We start from the raw sequence: 18,182 nt of genomic DNA, 5'->3' as shown, positions 1-18,182 counted from the left end.
CCCTAGCTGAAGCTTGGATCCCAAAGCTTGGGCAGGATTGGGGGCGGTGGGGAGTCCCAGTTCCCCAAGTTATTTACTAAATAATCTCATAGCATAAGACGAGGCCAGGGTCTCTTGGAAGTCAAGAGAGGTTAGACCATTTGCAGCTTCATATAAAAAAATGAAGAAATGCAAAAAGTTGCCAGTAATTTTGGGTTATGTTAAATGATAACATTTAATGACAGATCACTGTTTCCATAGAAACTGCAATGCATTATAACACTGTTTGCCACAGATTAATTATAGAATTTGTAAAAATAAAATGAATTCAGACTACATCAATGGCTTCACAGTCCAGTACTAGGAGAAATCATCACCACATGATGAATGAATGTCTCTTCTTTCCATCCTGGCACAGCACTGCTGTGCTGGTAGGTTGAACCTCACTAGAGGTAAGAACAGGGTTGAAATCTGAGGCCCTTTGTAAATGTGAAAGTCTGGCCAAGTGGCCCTCCTGGGTCCAAGTGTGAGACCCACTTAACTTTTTGACTGTGTCCCGTGGCATGTGGGATCTTAGTTCCCCAAACAGGGATTGAACCAGCGCCCCCTGCATTGGAAGTGCAGTCTTAGCCGCTGGGCCGCCAGGGAGGTCCCGCCCCTCAATTCTTAATTCAAGTCTTAGATGTTCTCACTGTTAAAGAAGGAAAATTTGACCCATGAAAACCTTTTAAAGTCAAAAGAAGGCTACCATGGTCCACCAGGGAGCTGGTCTGAGGCTGGGCTGGAGGCCTGGCAGCCACATGGGAGAAGAGCGTGTGTCCAGAGACAGCAGAGGGGAGAGTGATGGGAGGGGGAGCAGCTCTCCCCCTGGAGGACCAGCTGTCACAACAAACAGCCACATGAATGCTGGATAGACGTATCCCAACAGGATAGACGTTCATTTCTCCGTTCAGTTCAGTTCAGCCGCTCAGTCGTGTCCAACTCTTTGCAACCCCTCAGACTGCAGCATGCCAGGCCTCCCTGTCCATCACCAACTCCCAAGGCTTACTCAAGCTCATATCCATCGAGTTGGTGATGCCATCCAACCATCTCATCCTCTATCGTCCCCTTCTCTTCCTGCCTTCTTTCCCAGCATCAGGGTCTTTCCCAGTGAGTCAGTTCTTCGCATCAGGTGACCAAAGTATCGGAGTTTCAGCTTTAGTACCTGTCTTTCCAATGAATATTCAGGACTGATTTCCTTTAGAATGGATTAGTTGGATCTCCTTGCAGTCCAAGGGACTCTCAAGAGTCTTCTCCAACACCACAGTTCAAAAGCATCAATTCTTCAGTGCTCAGCTTTCTTCACAGTCCAACTCTCACATCCATACATGACTACTGGGAAAAAACATAGCTTTGACTATAAAAAACCATAGACGGACCTTTGTGGGCAAAGTAATGTCTCTGCTTTTTAATATGCTGTCTAGGTTGGTCATAGATTTTCTTCCAGGAAGCAAGCATCTTTTAATTTCATGGCTGCAGTCACCATTTGCACTGATTTTTGAGCCCAAGAAAATAAAGTCTTTCACTGTTTCCACTGTTTCCCCATCTATTTCCCATGAAGTGATGGGACCAGATGCCATGATCTTAGTTTTCTGAATGTTGAGCTTTAAGCCAACTTTTTCACTCTCCTCTTTCACTTTCATCATGAGGCTCTTTAGTTCTTCACTTTCTGCCATAAGGGTGTCATCTGCACAGCTGAGGTTATTGATATTTCTCCCAGCAATCTTGATTCATTTCACATCATTTCATGCTCACGTTGGGGTCAGGTGGCTCGCTTCCAAGCAGTGGCTTGGGGGTGCAGGTTTGTTCAGTCGTCACCCTGCCTCCATCCAAAAAAGAAAGGACCGTCCCCCCGCTGCCCCTTGGGCGTGGCCTCCGTTCAGATGGGGACGGGCAGACAGAGCAGGGAAGAGACTCCCCTAGCACCCTGCCACGGTGGCCTAGAAGTGACACATCACTTCCCTTCATGTTCTGTGATGAGAGCAAGGTCCTGGCCGCAGTTAGTGCAAGAGGTGGGCATGTGGTTCTTCCGGGGCAGCTGCTTCCCTGTCACACATGTCCCCGTGAGGGGACTGTACTGAGCATCACTGCACTCTTACCTCTGAGGACCACTGCTCCAGCTTCAGGGAGACGCAGGTAGAGGTTTATAACCTGAGCAGTGTGGGTGACTTCTAGGACACGTCACCCAGCAAAAATGCTCTTAAACTTAACCAACCAGGTTTTACTACAGAGCAGAGGGGCAGGGGGCTCTTCTCCTGGCTCTGGGGGCCTTGGGATGCCTCATCCCCCACCTGGTAAATGGTACAGCAGGTCTTGGCTACCATGTAAACTACCCAACTACCCAGAGATGCTCTTGCCAAGCCTCTGTGCTTTCAGGGACCGCAAAGGCATTTTATGGCAGACCCTGAAGGCCCATCTGTTGTGGGAGAAACATTCCAGTCTTCTCCAAAGGGAAGAGATGGGGCTCTACAGGCAACATCCACCCTTCAGGAGTCTGTACCTGCCCTTTCCCCAAGGATGGAGAGCTGAATGCAAACAGAGGTGACAGCGAATGCTATGTAAGGAATTCCTTATTCTCTGTAACCTGTAAACTGGAGGAGTCTGTAGTCTTTTCATCTAGCTAGTCAGAGAAGACTAGCTAGTCAGAGACTTCCTGGAGGAGGTGTCAATGAGTGCGCTGCTCAAAGCAGAGCTCTGAGTGATCTTGAGTCAGAGAAATGGCTCCAGATGCGTCTTTCCCTCTCCAGGCTGGGCAGGTGGGGGCCTTTTTCTCTGAGCCGCATACCTGCCTCCCATAGGTACAGGAGAGGTTCCTGGCCGATGGCAACGACCGGCTGAAGCTGGTGGTGCTGCTCTGTGGCGAGGATGACGACAAGCTGCAGAACGCGGCTGCGGGGGCCCTGGCCATGCTGACAGCAGCGCATAAGAAGCTGTGCTTCAAGATGACTGAAGTGGTGAGAGCAGGCCCTGGGGCCCAGCCCCAGACCACACTGCCCTGTATGATCCTCTGCGGGGGAGGCCAGCCCCCTGGGTATCTGTTCCTACCAATGCAAGGGGGGAATCCTCATGCTGCAACCTCTACACTCCTTATGTGGACACCCTAAATGTGCGAACTCACTTTGCTGGTGCTCATAACTCATTAGGCAATAATAATAATAATAACAGCATTAACTCCTGCCATGGAGCCCCTAAGCTCCTCAAGAGAAGTGGGGATGAGGATGGGGTACCATAGGAGCTCACAGTTTGGCAAAGAGGCTGTTAGAGTCTCTTAAGAGCGCATGATGGCCAGACCCTTTGTGGGACTGTGGCCGTTTCAGCAGGTGTAATGAGAGTGATATGGACATAGCCACAAACAAAGGGGTGCAGAATGAAACTTTCCTTATTTCACCAAACTGAAGTTTGTGGGCATCATATTCACCGATGGTGAAAAGGTAAACATCTCAATTCAAATGTATTAAAGCAAGTCTGCTTTAAAGGCAGGCTCTTCGGTGCTCTGTGACAACCTAGAGGGGTGGGATGGGGGAGGAGTCAGGAAGGAGATTCAACAGGGAAGGGACATATGAATACCTATGACCAATTCATGTTGCTGTGTGTCAAAAACCATCACAATATTGTTAAGTAATTATCCTGTAATTTAAATATATATATATATATATAAAGAATAAAAGGCAAGCTCTTTTAGATAGCCAGCTCAAGGTGGGGGTGTGTATGTGTGTGTGTGTTTTCTAAGTTCCATGGAGGTTTATACTCTCCTGGCACCAGGGGAGGGTCTCTTTCCTGGATATAGCTCATCCTGCTTGGTCCCTGGCCTTCAGCCCTTTCCATAAGGCAAGTTTCTCAAAGCTGTAAGGTGTGAAAGGGTCATCTGGAGGGCTGGTTAAAAAACTTTCCCCAGGATAATTCTGACTGAGTAGGTCAGAGGCGGGGTGCTTCCAGCCTGGGGACCACAGGCTGCTGTGCTAAAGCAGCGTTTCTCAGGGCACATCGGTTGGCAGAAGCAGGCGTTATGCATGTGCCCAGAGTTAGAACCTCCTTTCTGAGCACCCTCCATCCCCATTCCACTCAGGCGGGCAGCAGGCCTGTCCCTCTGCTTCTCATGATGCTTAAAAATTAAGTGGATGGGTGGATGTTTATTCTGTACTATTTCCAGATGTGTGACTGTAGCTAAGTTGCTTCCTCTCCCTGAACCTCAGTCGCTCCACTTACAAAATGAGAAGGACTGGATTATTTCAAATCTCTTCTAATTCTCCAACTCCTGCCCTGGTAAGGAGATGGGCATCATCCAGCTAGTTCCAAGAGGCTCAGCTGGGCATATGCTGAGTCCACAGAGATAATCAGATATGCACTTGCCCTTTCAGAGGCCAGAATCTGGGCTTGGCCAACACCTTCTGTTTATCTTGTCCAGAATCTCCTTTCTCTGTCCCCTCCACTGATTCCTCCAATCTGTCTTTATCTTCCTTCCTGCCTCCAGACAACTCAGTGGTTGGAGATTCTACAGCGGCTTTGCTTGCATGACCGGCTGTCAGTTCAACACCGGGGCCTGGTCATTGCCTACAACCTGCTGGCGGCTGATGCTGAGTTGGCTAAGAAGCTGGTGGAGAGTGAGCTGCTGGAGATCCTGACGGTGGTGGGCAAGCAAGAGCCGGACGAGAAGCGGGCAGCAGTGGTTCAGACAGCTCGGGAATGTCTCATCAAATGCATGGATTATGGCTTCATTAAACCAGTGGCTTAGACAGGGGCCCAGAGGGAGACTGGGGCTGCTCCTGTAACTGTGCAGAGTTCCGAACTGAGAACTCTTGGGGTGTCAGTTCCATTAGGGATCATTGCAACCACGATGAGGTGTCCATGTAAAAGAAGGACTGTGGATCGTCCCCTGAGTTGTACATCTTGCCTTTTGTTCTAGGAAAGTTTGCATATTTCATTAGCTCTCTTGCTCCTTAACATCTGTCAAGTTGCAGAAATTCCTAGAATAATTTTCATCTGTGATTAGGAAGACAGGTTGGATAATTCTTTCTGTACCCATTCCAAAGGCCGGGATAATGGGCTGGAGTTCTTTACATTTTGGAAAATAGATTGTGTGGTGAAGTAGGAGCTAACAGGTCCTACTTTAAATATGTAAAGTAGTGTGACTATAAAGTTTAGTGCTGGTGTACCTGGATGCTGATCTGTCTGGTTTTTATATCCTGTTTCCCCTGCTGTTTGACTGCGGCTGCCTGGAAATGCATGTTTCAGCAGCAGTGCCCGTCCCAGACGCGTGCGCATTCCTTTCACTTAACTATGATGGAAATACAGCTGATGTTCAGTAGTCTGACATGACTTTTGCAATTTGTTCGGGGAAATCTTCTAAGCAAGATGGATGTGATGAATATAAATAAGATCAACTCAAAGCACTTCAAGTGAAAAAAAAATTCATTGGTTCATATACTTTATCAATGCAGGGAAAGAGTTGACATTGTTAGAACTAGGGTTCAAATATTGTCATCCATATTCTTTTTTTTCTGTGTGAGGGTGTTTTTCTGTCTCTCACCCCCCACATCTTGATTTTTATTTCCTCCGGGTTGGGCTTAATTTCTGGCAAGCTCTTTCCATGTGGTGAGATAGTCCCCGGAAGCTCCAGATTTCCATAGTTGTTTTTTTTTTTTCCTCCCATGACTTGTGGGGTCTTAGTTCCTTGACCAGGATTTGAACCTGGGTCCTTGGCAGTGAAAGCACAGAGTCCTAACCACTGGACCGCCAGGGAATTCCCACACAGTTGTTATAATTCATAATTATGCAAGAGAAGAGAAAGGATCATTCTCAGTGACCCAGCAAAATTCCCAGAGACGACTCATATGTCTAGCACGCATCACATTTCCATATAGCACATTAACAGAATGAGGGAAAAAATGATTATTTTAATAGAGGCAGGGAAAACAGTGGATAAAATTAAACAACTCATGATAAAAATTTCAGTAAACTAAAATTAGGAGACTCCTTTAGTCTGATAAAGATTATCTACGTAAAAGCTGCAGTTCAAATGATATTTAATAATCCTGAGATTCAGAATGAGACAATACTTGCTATTACCAATTCGATTAGGCTTTATATTGGAGGTTAAACTGGTACAATAAGACAAGGAAATGAAAAGCATAAAGACTGAAAATCAAGAAATAAACCTTTCAAATTATTCACACAACAGGTCTGTACATGTATATGGGAAAAGTCTACAGATAAACTCAGAAATAATAAGTGAATTTAGATACAAGGTCAGTTTACAAAAATCAATTATATTTCTGTATACCTGTAATGATTAGGAAATTTAAATGTAAAAGATGATGCCATTTACAATAACATAAACCACATCAAATACCTAGGAATAAATCATGTGAAAGATGCTGAGGGGCTCTACATAGAAAACTATAAAATATTATTTAGAGAAATAAAACCTACATAAGAGATTCATTACCACATTCGTGGACTGGATGACTCAACATTCCATTGGAGATGCAAATTCTTTACAAATTGACATAAGGATTTCATTAAATGCTAATCTAACCTGAGCCTTTGGGGGACAGAGATTGAAAAGTTGTTTCTAAAGTGTATCTGAAGGACTTCCCTGGCAGGCCAATGGTTGAGACTCCTTGCTTTCACTGCAGAGGGCGCGAGTTCAATCTCTGGTGAGGGAACTAAGATCCTGCAGGCCCCATGCATGGCCAGAAAGTTAAAAAATAAACAAAGTGTATTTGAAAGTGCAAATAGTCGAGAACAGCAATGCCTATCTATCTAGAAGAAGAATAAAATTGGAGCAAACTTTGTGAACGGGCATGTCATAAAAGAGGCCAGTAAGTATATGAAAAGATGCTCAATCTCACTAGTCATCCGGGAAATGGAAAATGAAAGCATTATGAGATGCCATTCTAGACTTATCAGAATGGCTAATATTAAAAACACTGACAAAATCAAGTGCTGGTGAGAATGTGGAGTCACTGGGCCTCTTACAGACTGCAGGTGGGAATTTCAATTACTACAACTGCTTAAGAAAATGTATTTGGCAGTATCCCCTAAAAGAGCCAGCAACTCTTTCAAGTACAGAGTCAACAGAAATAGATATTTATGTGCACTAAAAAGCATGTATACAACAAAAGAGAAAATTTCAATCACAGCTCCCAAGTGGAAGTAATCCTAATGTCCATAGAAAATGGATAAATTGTTCCATCCTCATACGAGAGAAGATGACACACCAATTTAAGTGAATAAACTACTGCTACACACAATAAGAAAGCTGAGCGCCGAAGAATTGATGCTTTTGAACTGTGGTGTTGGAGAAGACTCTTGAGAGTCCCTTGGACTGCAAGGAGATCCAACCAGTCCATTCCGAAGATCAGCCCTGGGTGTTCTTTGGAAGGAATGATGCTAAAGCTGAAACTCCAGTACTTTGGCCACCACATGTGAAGAGTTGACCCATTGGAAAAGACCCTGATGCTGGGAGGGACTGGGGGCAGGAGGAGAAGGGGACGACAGAGGATGAGATGGCTGGATGGCATCACTGACTCGATGGACGTGAGTCTGAGTGAACTCCAGGAGTTGGTGATGGACAGGGAGGCCTGGCATGCTGCGATTCATGGGGTCACAAAGAGTCAGATATGACTGAGCAGCTGAACTGACTTACTGACACGCAATAAGGAGGTAGCTTACATAATATTTCGTGAAAGGCGCTGGACTTAGCACCATGTACTGTATAGTGAATGATTCCATTTGTAATAGGTTCAAAACCAGGCAAACTAGCTTATGATATTCAAAGCCAGGATACTGTTTACAGTACTTGTAGGGAAGAGGTAGTGGAGAGTGATGGAGTAGGACTCTAAGACAGCGTCTAATTTTTGGTCTGGATGGGTTCACTTTCATCAAGCTTGATTTGTGCACTTTTCTGTATGTTATTTCATTCCCTGGTGACTCAGATGGTAAAGACTCTGCAGTGAGGAAGACCGGGTTCGATCCTTGGGTTGGGAAGGTCCCCTGGAGAAAGGAACAGCTACCCACTCCAGTATTCTGGCCTGGAGAATTCCATGGACTGTACACGCAAAGAGTCGGACATGACTGAGCAACTTTCACTTCAAAAAGTGAATACTGTTTTTCTCTTGATTGTGAGGATTACATAGAAGAATTGATCTCAAGCAACTGGTGCGTAGTATATGACTACTCAATATTAGTTCCCTTCCTTTCATCTGATTAATATTCCCTGTTCCTTAGGGTACAGCGCCCCAGTTGACTGATGTGTACTTCAACAGGTCAGTCAAGGGAATGCGGGACTGGTGAGTAAGCCAATTCATATTTGCAAATTCACTCAAGGAATGGCAGCCACCTGGCCTCAGTGTGTTTAGGAAATGTAAGGGTTCTGGGCAGGAGAGCTAGCAGTGGTGAAATGGAGAAGCATCCATTCACCGAGGTTCCAAGGCAGAGTGGCTGCAGGGCCATAGAAGCAGGAGCTGGAGCTGGAGCTGGGATTGCACTCAATGACACCGGAACCTTATGGTACTCTTACTTTCCCAGAAGTGCAGGTTCCCATGACCTTCTCTTCAGCCTTCTTGGGTCTGTCACCTCCTTCTTTTGTGTGGTTCTGCCAAAAGCCACTTTGGCAGTGATCTTTGAGGTTCTGAGGTCTGTGGGTTTCCCTCTTACAGCTGAAGTTCAAAACCCAAGCCACTGAAACATCAGGGTAATAGATTTCCTTGTGGTTCATAAAATCTTCCATAAAAGACTTCATGTTTTATGAAAGGTTTTAGTGCAAACAGCCACACCACTAGCCAAGGTTCTGGGATCCAATGTAGGTAAGTGAGTTCTGGGTCTTGGGGAGAAATAAAGTGAAAATCGCTCAGTCATGTCTCACTCCATGCAACCCCATGGACTATACAGTCCGTGGAATTCTCTAGGCCAGAATACTGGAGTGGGTAGCCTTTCCTTTCTCCAGGGGATCTTCCTGACCCAGGGATTGAACTCAGGTCTCCCACACTGCAGGGCAGATTCTCTACCAGCTGAGCCACGAGGGAAGCCCAAGAATACTGGAGTGGGTAGACTATCCCTTCCTGACCCAGGAATCGAACCAGGGTCTCCTGTATTGCAGGTGGATTCTTTACGAACTGAGCTATCAGGGAAGCCCAATGGTAGAAACAGGCTCCTGAAATCATTTTACAGTGGGCTGTGTTCCAAATGATGGCCTGTGAGCTACTGTCTTTGAGGTCGTTGAAGGTACCAGCATTGGATGTGGTGGGCAGGAGGAGATTTCTTCTCCCATTTACTCATGGCAGGAGTGAGGGCTAGAAAATGCATCTCTAGGGCAGAGACTGTGTCAGGGAGCAAGGGGGTTGCTTAAAGGTGGGTTGAGGATGTTCCCTGGGGTCTGGGAAGGGCAAGTGTCAGGACATAGTTCAGGGATTGTTGGGTTACTGCTCCTGGGAATTGGCTGTTGTTTAGTCACTGAATCACGTCCCGACTCTTTTTGTGACCCTGTGGACTGTAGCCCACCTGGCTCCTCTGTCCATGGGATTTCCCAGGCAAGAATACTGGAGTGGATCACTACTTCCTTCTCCAGGGGATCTTCCCAACCCAGGGATTGAACCTGAGTCTCCTGCATTGGCAGGCGGAGAGCCACCTGGGAAGCCCCTACAGAGTTGGTAGCTGCTTTGTTTCTTTTAAAGTACCTGTGATACAAATCCCAGAACACCTATGCACCCACCCAAACAGCATAGTTCCCACGACATTCTGACTCCTTCCTTTTAGTCCCTCTTGAAAATCCACCGCCAAGCTTGGGGACTTCACCCCAGTGAAATTCTAAGTGTTGCCAGGTTTTCGTGTAAGATTCTTGCTGTGGTGTGGGTAGCTGTGATTCTTGCTGTGGTGTGGGTAGCTGTGATTGGTGGATGACTCATATAGCCATCCATGGTTACCAGTTACACTGAGGTTGTAACCCCATTTTTGCTTTCTGTACAACAAAGTTTTGTAAACATACTGTTAAAAAAAAGGAGCAACAGAGACCATGGGAAAGAACGCAGGGGCCCTGCTGTCGCCTGCAGGTGGCAGGGCAGGGCGCGTGCTGGCCAGCACAAGGGGAACCCAGCCCCCAGTTTCTTGGGGATGGTGTGCGAGTTCCAGGTATCACACCAGTAGGGAAGGTCCGCAGCGCTTCCTGGGTAAGAAATGTTCATTTAAATGAAACATAAACTCTCAGACTCTTAAGAAACTTAGCAGAAGCACAAGTTTTATTATCTCCATGCATGTGGGAGACAGGAAAGAGCTTCTTCTCCTGGCTTGAAAAAGCAGATTTGTAAGTGCATATGCCTTCCAGGAAAAAGGTGTCAATTTAAATATTATCAGCGCTGTACGTCATTTAGTTAAAAGAAACCAATCAGACTTTTTAGCAGTTTGTGATTACTTTCATAAGAGACACCAACACTCTGAATTCCAGGAGTCTATACAACTCTCCTTTGTCAGAATAGCATTTAGAAAGACAGCTTTCTGAGTCATATCTGCTTTTTATGCAGCTCTTAAGGTATAGGAGGTCTTCCCTGGTGGCTCTTAAGGTATAGGAGGTCTTCCTTGGTGGCTCAGATGGTAAAGAATCCACCTGCAGTGCAGGAGACCTGGGTTCTGAGTTGGGAAGATCCCCTGGAGAAGGGAACAGCTACCCACTCCAGTATTCTGGCCTGGAGAATTTCATGGACAGAGGAGCCTGGCAGTCCATGGGGTCACACACGACTGAGTGACTTTCACTTTCACTCTAAGGGACAGGAAGATATCTGCTTATCTTGCTGAATTTTTGTTCTCCACCCAGTTCAGTAATTTTCCACTGTAGCTTCACTAATTACTTTGGAGAAAATGAATGTTAGACTCCAAAACTCAAAACTTCGAACATGCAGGGAGAGGTCAGGATGGGATCTTTATTATTATTTGACTGTAGATTCTGCAGTGTTTTATATTCACAGTAGTGCCAAGAATCTGGGACGACAAAACACAGATTGTACCAGAGGCCCAGGATATATGGGGGGAAAGTTCCAAAACAGGAGACAAACACATTGTCTTAATACTTTCCAGATAATTGGAAAGAATTTTTTATAAAATTAAAAGATCAAAGTTGCCCAAGCACTTGGTACTGAAAGTCAAGCAGTTCTAGAAGGCTTATGATAGAATCAGTACTCTCCTGTCCCACCCCTCTTTCTGCTCCTAGAAGTGATCACTTTGATGTTTCTTTTGGATACACTTTTCTGTAGGTGCAGTTTTGGGTTTCAAATGGGTGTTATCTATTTACTTCCTGAAAATTTAGTTCAGTTACACTTCCTCCTGCCTTCCCCTCCCCACATCCTGCCAGTGTGCCTTTATCACCATTCTGGGCTGGAACAATCTTCCGTGTGTACCTTATTCTGACTCTTTTCACAGCTGTGCTAGATGATATTCTGTGTGTACATTTCATTTCCTGTACAATTTTCTGCTTTGCTCAGAATTTATAATCATCTTACTTTTTGTCTGTTTAATTTTAGAATTATCTAATTTATCTCCAAATTCTCTGCCTCATACAGGGAAACTTTTTGTTGGTGCTGTTAATCAAATGCATCAAATATACTATCAATTAACATCAATTTCTTTCTTTTTTTTTTAACCTCAATTTCTATCCTTAGGACATATGTCCCCCGAGCCCTTTCCCCTGGGATCCTACCTGGGGCCTCTCTGGGCTCACTGCTGGGTTCTCCCTTCATGTACATCCTGTTTTTGTTTGTTTTGCTTTTTCCCGGGGCTATAACCTTATTTCCTCAATCAAGCTGCTGCAGAAGTATTGGGCGGTAACAAGGTCAGGGCAATGTTTCTGGCACCAAAGTTTCCCTGTAGGTGCTTTGAAAGTCTCTCTAATCCATTTAGTCTTAATTTTCTCGGTTTATACTTTGATGAAGCAAAATCTCTAATATTTTTAGGAAAAAAATTGCCTATCACCAAATTATTGTTTTTTCTTTAAGCCTGAAGGGATAAGAGACGGTGATATAGTCTGCTGGGGTGCTCTAACAAACAAGACTCAAGCCCTACTATGCATGGAAGAGAGCTTTCAGTTTGAACACAGTTACTTTACCAATGAACTAACATAAAATCGATTTAAACTAAAGGTTGCAATACATGGGGAAAAACTTTAATGCTTTGAAGGCTAGATGTCTCAGATGGGACTTTTTCCCCCCTAGTAGTTCCGCTACACTTTTTTTATTTGGCCATGTTGCACAGTTTGTGGGATCTTAGCTCCCCAACCAGGAAACTGAACCCAGGCTCTTGGCAGTGAAAGTGTGGAGTCCCAACCAGTGGCCCACCAGGGAAGTCCCTGTTGTTGTTTTCATGGGACTTTTTCTAAATAATCTTCAAGCACCCTTTAGTACACAAGTCACAAATATGACTTTTCACAAAGGATGTTTCCATTAGACAAGTGTATGTGATTGTGAGAGTTTTGGTCTTCATTTACATATAGACTCTGAGAATCCACCCACCCCACCGTGATATCCTGACACCTGCTACCTTCTTCTGAACCAGCCTTGTCAAGGTCGCTGATAATGTACAGATTGCTCTATACAGCTCACCAATGTTAATATACTGCTGTGCTCCTTACCAGGCACTTGACACCCCACCTGGAAACAGCCGCATCCCTGGGCTTCCCTGATATAACTCTCACAGTATCCTGTTTATTTTAAAAACTGTGTTAAAAAAAAAAAAAACTACATAAAAGTTTCCGTCTTAAAGGGTACAGTTCAGTAGTGTTAAGTTATTCAAGATTGTTGCAAATAGAGCGCAGCTTTTTCATTTTGCAGAACTGAAACTCTACCCATTAAGTAACTGTGACTCATTTCTCCCTTCCTCCCCAGCCCCTGGCAATCACTCTGCTCCTTTCTGTCTCTATGAATTTGAGTACTCCAGGTACGTTGTGTAAGCAGAATCATACAGCATTTGTCTTTTTATGACTGGCTTATTTCCCTTAGCATAATGTCAAGGTTCATCATGCTGGAGCACGTGCCGGGACTCTCTTCCTTTCTAAAGCTGAATAATATTCCATTGTATATATTTACCACATTTTGGTTATTCATTCGTCTGTTGATGGACATCTGGGTGTCCACTTCTAACTTCTGGTTTTTGTACACGGTGCTGCTATGAACATTAGTGTGCAAACACCTCTTCAAGATTCTGTTTTCAACTCCTATGGGTGTATACCCAGAAGTGGGATTGCTGGATCCCATGGTAGTTTTCACTTTTTGAGGAACTTGAATACTGATTTCCACAGGACTGTACCATTTTACATCGTGAGAGATGCTGGGCTGGAGGAAGCACAAGCTGGAATCAAGACTGCCGGGAGAAATATCAATAACCTCAGATATGCAGATGACACCACTCTTATGGCAGAAAGTGAAGAACTAAAGAGCCTCTTGATGAAAGTGAAAGAGGAGAGTGAAAAAGCTGGCTTAAAGCTCAACATTCAGAAAACTAAGATCATGGCATCCGGTCCCATCACTTCATGGCAAATAAATGGGGAAATAGTGGAAACAGTGGCTGATTTTATTTTGGGGGGCTTCAAAATCACTGCAGATGGTGATTGCAGTCATGAAATTAAAAGACGCTTACTCCTTGGAAGGAAAGTTGTGACCAACCTAGACAGCATACTAAAAAGCAGAGACATTACTTTGCCAACAAAGATCTGACTAGTTAAGGCTATGGTTTTTCCAGTAGTCATATATGGATGTGAGAGTTGGACTATAAAGAAAGCTGAGCACCAAAGAATTGATGCTTTTTAACTATGGTGTTGGAGAAGACTCTTGAGAATCCCTTGGACTGCAAGGAGATCCAACCAGTCCATCCTAAAGGAGATCAGTCCTGAGTGTTCATTGGAAGGACTGATGGCTGAAGCTGAAACTCCAATACTTTGGCCACCTGATGCGAAGAACTGACTCATTTGAAAAGACCCTGATGCTGGGAAAGATTGAGGGTAAGAGGAGAAGGGGACGACAGAGAATGAGATGGTTGGATGGCATCACTGATTCAATGGACATGAGTTTGGGTAAACTCCAGGAGTTGGTGATGGACAGGGAGGCCTGGCTGTGGTTCATGGGGTCACAAAGAGTCGGACACGACTGGGTGACTGAACTGAACTGTTCCATTTTATGATCTCACAAACAGTGCAGTAGGGTTCCAATTTCTCCCCATCTTCACCAACACTTGTATTTATTTTTTTCTGATAGTATCTTTCTAACGAGTGTGAGAAAATACTGCCTTGTGGTTTTGATTTCCATTTCTCTGTTGCTCTGATGATTAGTGATATGGAACATCTTTCATACATTTGTTGGCCATCTATTATCACCTCTGGAGAAACGTCCATTCAAGTCCTTTGACAACTTTTGAATCAGGTTATCTGATTTTTTCTGTTAAGTTGCAGACTGTCTCTATATATTCTGGATATTAACCCCTTATCAGATATATGGTTTGCAAACATTTTCTCCCAGTCTGTATGCTGTCCTTCCACTGTGGTGTCCCTTCATGCACAAGTTTTAGAGTTTGATGTTAGTCCCATTTGTCTAGTGTCGCTTTTGTGGCTGTCCTGTTCATTTTATTTCCTATGTCCCTGAGTGCTCGAGTCTCTTCTTCTCCCCTGCCTCTGGTCTGGTCTACATCACCGCCTCTCAACCAAACGCTGCAATGACCCTCCCCCCTTTCCTTTTAGTCTTCATTCCCCACACCTTCCCTCCACCCTGAGTTAATAATATGACACTTTAAGTGCAGACTGGAACATGTCTTTTTCTCACCTGAAGATCTTCATAATGGCATAACCCATTGCTTCAGAAGCCCGTTGGTCCAAAAGACAATGGATCTTAAGGGTAGAAAAATGCATCTTCAACAAATGAATTGTTTTTACATGTATGTTCTCTCTGAATACTGTTAGACCTTTGGTGACAGAATCGGGTTTGGCATATAGCAGTTATTCAGTAGATTTGCTGAATGAAGTGAAGGAGAAAACGGTTTCTGAGTGTTCCTAAGATTACTGTCGTTAAGCCAACAACTATTTACTAAATCACAATGTGCAGGGCTGTGTGCTGTCTTCTTTCAGCGATACAAAACTTCTCTTTCCTTAAAACTTACAATGCATTCATTTATTCACCAAATATTTATTGAGCACCTACTATGTGGCCATTACTGTGGCAATGATGGGGATACAGTGCTGTACAATATACCTGACCTCATGGAGCTTTTGATTTAGTGGGGAAGACACTCATGAAAACAAGTTCATAATTATTTAATTAGAGTTCTTGTAAGGGTTATTAGTGAAAAGCACAGGAATCTATGAGAACATTTTATAGAGTGTCCTAAGAGAAGGGGACGACAGAAGATGAGATGGCTGGATGGCATCACTGACTCGATGGACGTGAGTCTGGGTGAACTCCGGGAGTTGGTGATGGACAGGGAGACCTGGCGTGCTGCGATTCATGGGGTCGCAGAGAGTCGGACACGACTGAGCGACTGAACTGAACTGAACTGAAATCTAGAGTTAAGGATGAGTAATGTGGAGAGTGGTAGGGTGGGGGAATAGGACATATACACTGCTAAGTATAGCAAAAGTATGTGACAAGTTCTGTTAGAACCTCAAGCAAAGCACTAATGAGCCTTAGAGAAAGGAGAATCATACTGACAGAGAAACGTATTCAAGATCCTAAACAACTCTTCTTCAGTGGTGAATCTCTGGGCATGGAGCAAAAGCGTGCAGCGCAGGCAGTAGGCCAGACAAACAAGAGAATGCATGTTTGCCCAATGCACTCTTCACACTTCTCCAAGCATCACTTGGGAGCTTCTCAGAAACGTAGACTCTCAGGCCCAATTCCAAAACCACTGAGTCAGGACTTGCAGGTCTAACAAGATCCCCAGGTGATTCAGGCAGATCTGACAGATACCAGAGTGAATGAAGTTGTCACATCAGAAGAGTATAACACATTTGGCACCTCCACCAAGAGGAGGTTCTGTTGTGAAGCAGTGTGCCACCGAGTGCTTTTTTTTTTTTTTGATCTTTATCAGCTATAGCACACAAAGGAAGTGCATTTGCTAGGCAAAGTTAGTTTCTTTATCTTTATTTGTTTCATTATGTGCCTCACATGTATCTCATTTATTTTTTTTTTTGGGGGGGGTGCTTTCTGGTGCCAACCGGAAAGCCTGCTAGACAAATTCTAAAAGAGCTGTAACACTTACCTCATTTATTTTTAAATGAATACACTTAATTTTTAGAGCTGTTTTAAATTCATAGCAAAACTGAGAAGAAAATACAGAGTATGTTGTGTCACCACACACAGAAACCTCTTCCCATTATAGGTTTTCTGCCCCACGGTGGTACATTTCTTACAATCCACGAACCTACACGGCCACATAGGCATCACTCAAGGTCCACAGATGACGTTAGGGTCCACTCTTGTAGTTGAACCGTCTGTGGGTCTCAACAAACATATAATGACATATATCCATCATTACAGTATTAGACAGAGTGGTTTTACTGCCCTAAAAATCCTCTGAGGTAGGTTCTTCATCTGTAACAGGTACAGCACATGCAGAAGTCACTGGTGGGTAAAGTCAGTTTTCATTTCAGAGAAAATTTCATACATTTTTTCAACTGGGGATGAGACGGACCCTGTTTTGAATAAAAGGAAGCAGGTGAGCTCAGAGGAAAGAGGGCCAAGGAAGGGAGAATCTATTTCAAACTCGGCTACTTGTGCTACCTTATAAGCCTGGTCCTTTTTGTTCATCAACTTTCAACCATTGCTCTTTCAAATCTGATATTACCTTGGAATTATTTTCTTCTCCTTGAAGCAGTTCAGAAGTCAAAGTTTCACTCACCTTCAATCCAGTTATACAATGAATCAAGTTCATTTGCTTTGGCTTTTTGAAACTCATTTTTAAAATGAGTACTTTGTAAAGTGAATTTCTGACTGTATTTCTTCACACTTGCAAGTGTGAAGTATTTTTGTGTGTGTGTGAGCATTCATTATGTATTATATATTTTAGCTGAGTTTTTATTTTCAGCTTTTTTTCAAAAGTTCTTCAAGTTTAAGTCTTAATTCAAGGTACAAGGAGCACTAACATGCACATGTCCCTACCACATTCCCTGTGTTCATGGATAGTTCATTCAATCTCCCGACTCTGAGAGGTAGGTCTGTATTGTCTATGCTGAAGAGAGTGAAGCTCAAAGAAGTCAAATAACTTTCCCATCACTTCCAAGGGCCAGAAATAGTCTGACTCCAAGGACCACAGTCTTTCCACTGCAGCAAACTGTTTAGTGCTTACAGATCCCATTTTAAGGAGTTCCTACAAACCAGTAAGTTATGTATTTGCTGAAGATGCTATCTGCTATATAACACGTGTCTTTCTTTCCCTTGCAAAGGAATTTTCCTTACAAAGGAACTGCTTGTGTGGTGGACAACCAACCAGCCCCCAATGCTACCTAGCTATCCTAGGGAAGAATTATGAGGGTTTGTAACAAAGCAGATTTAAGAAGAATACAAACGATACCCAACTGGAGGACTCAAAAAGGAAACTGCAATATACAAAAAGTGTTAGTTGCTCAATCGTGTCTGACTGTTTGTGACCCCATGGACTGTAGCCCACAGGCTCCAAAAGTTCATGGAATTTTCCAGGCAAGAATACTGCAGTGAGTAGCCATTTCTTTCTTCAGGCGATCTTCCTGACCCTGGGATTAAACCCAGCCTCCTGCATTGCAAGCGATTCTTTACTATCTGAGCCACCAAGGAAGCCCGAAACATACAGTGTTTATGTTAATAGTATTCTGAACCAATTTTTCACTAAAACCTTCTACTGTAACAAAGTATTAAAATTTGTTTACAAAGTTCCCACTGCTGCTGAATCTAATCAGTTCAACTGCTTTTAAAGTTAACATGAGGAAAATGAGCTCTCACAATGCCCAAAGGTCATCACATTTATACCTTAATACTAAGTCATCCAAAACTCTTGGGAATATATACTTGACAACTCATTCATACAACAGTAAAAGGCATTTTTTCCTCACTAAAAAAGAAATCCATAAATTGATGTTATAGTCCTGACTTGGAAGCATCTTTACACTTAAACATGAAAAAATACAATGGGTATAAAATAATGTTTTCATACAGAACTGTGTTTGT

The 18,182-nt window shown here is 43.8% G+C and overlaps 1 protein-coding gene and 1 non-coding gene across 3 annotated transcripts in view; one reads left to right on the top strand and one right to left on the bottom strand.

Annotated features, from left to right (window-relative positions):
* Positions 1 to 5,323, top strand: part of UNC45B (unc-45 myosin chaperone B) — a 33,007-nt gene extending 27,684 nt beyond the window's left edge. For both annotated transcript variants that reach the window (XM_027518514.1, XM_027518515.1), the window contains exons 19-20: positions 2,817 to 2,972; positions 4,490 to 5,323. In XM_027518514.1, coding sequence (XP_027374315.1) covers positions 2,817 to 2,972; positions 4,490 to 4,750 — 417 coding nt within the window. In that variant the 3' untranslated portion in view covers positions 4,751 to 5,323. The remainder of the gene's footprint in view (positions 1 to 2,816; positions 2,973 to 4,489) is intronic.
* Positions 5,324 to 16,178: 10,855 nt separating this feature from the next.
* Positions 16,179 to 16,240, bottom strand: LOC113878628. The gene has a single exon (XR_003507054.1). It is a non-coding gene; the product is annotated as a U7 small nuclear RNA (small nuclear RNA).
* Between the last annotated feature and the right edge of the window lie 1,942 nt (positions 16,241 to 18,182).

This window comes from Bos indicus x Bos taurus, chromosome 19, assembly GCF_003369695.1.
Source record: "Bos indicus x Bos taurus breed Angus x Brahman F1 hybrid chromosome 19, Bos_hybrid_MaternalHap_v2.0, whole genome shotgun sequence".
NCBI lineage: Eukaryota > Metazoa > Chordata > Mammalia > Artiodactyla > Bovidae > Bos > Bos indicus x Bos taurus.
This window is presented reverse-complemented; position numbering and strand designations above follow the sequence as displayed.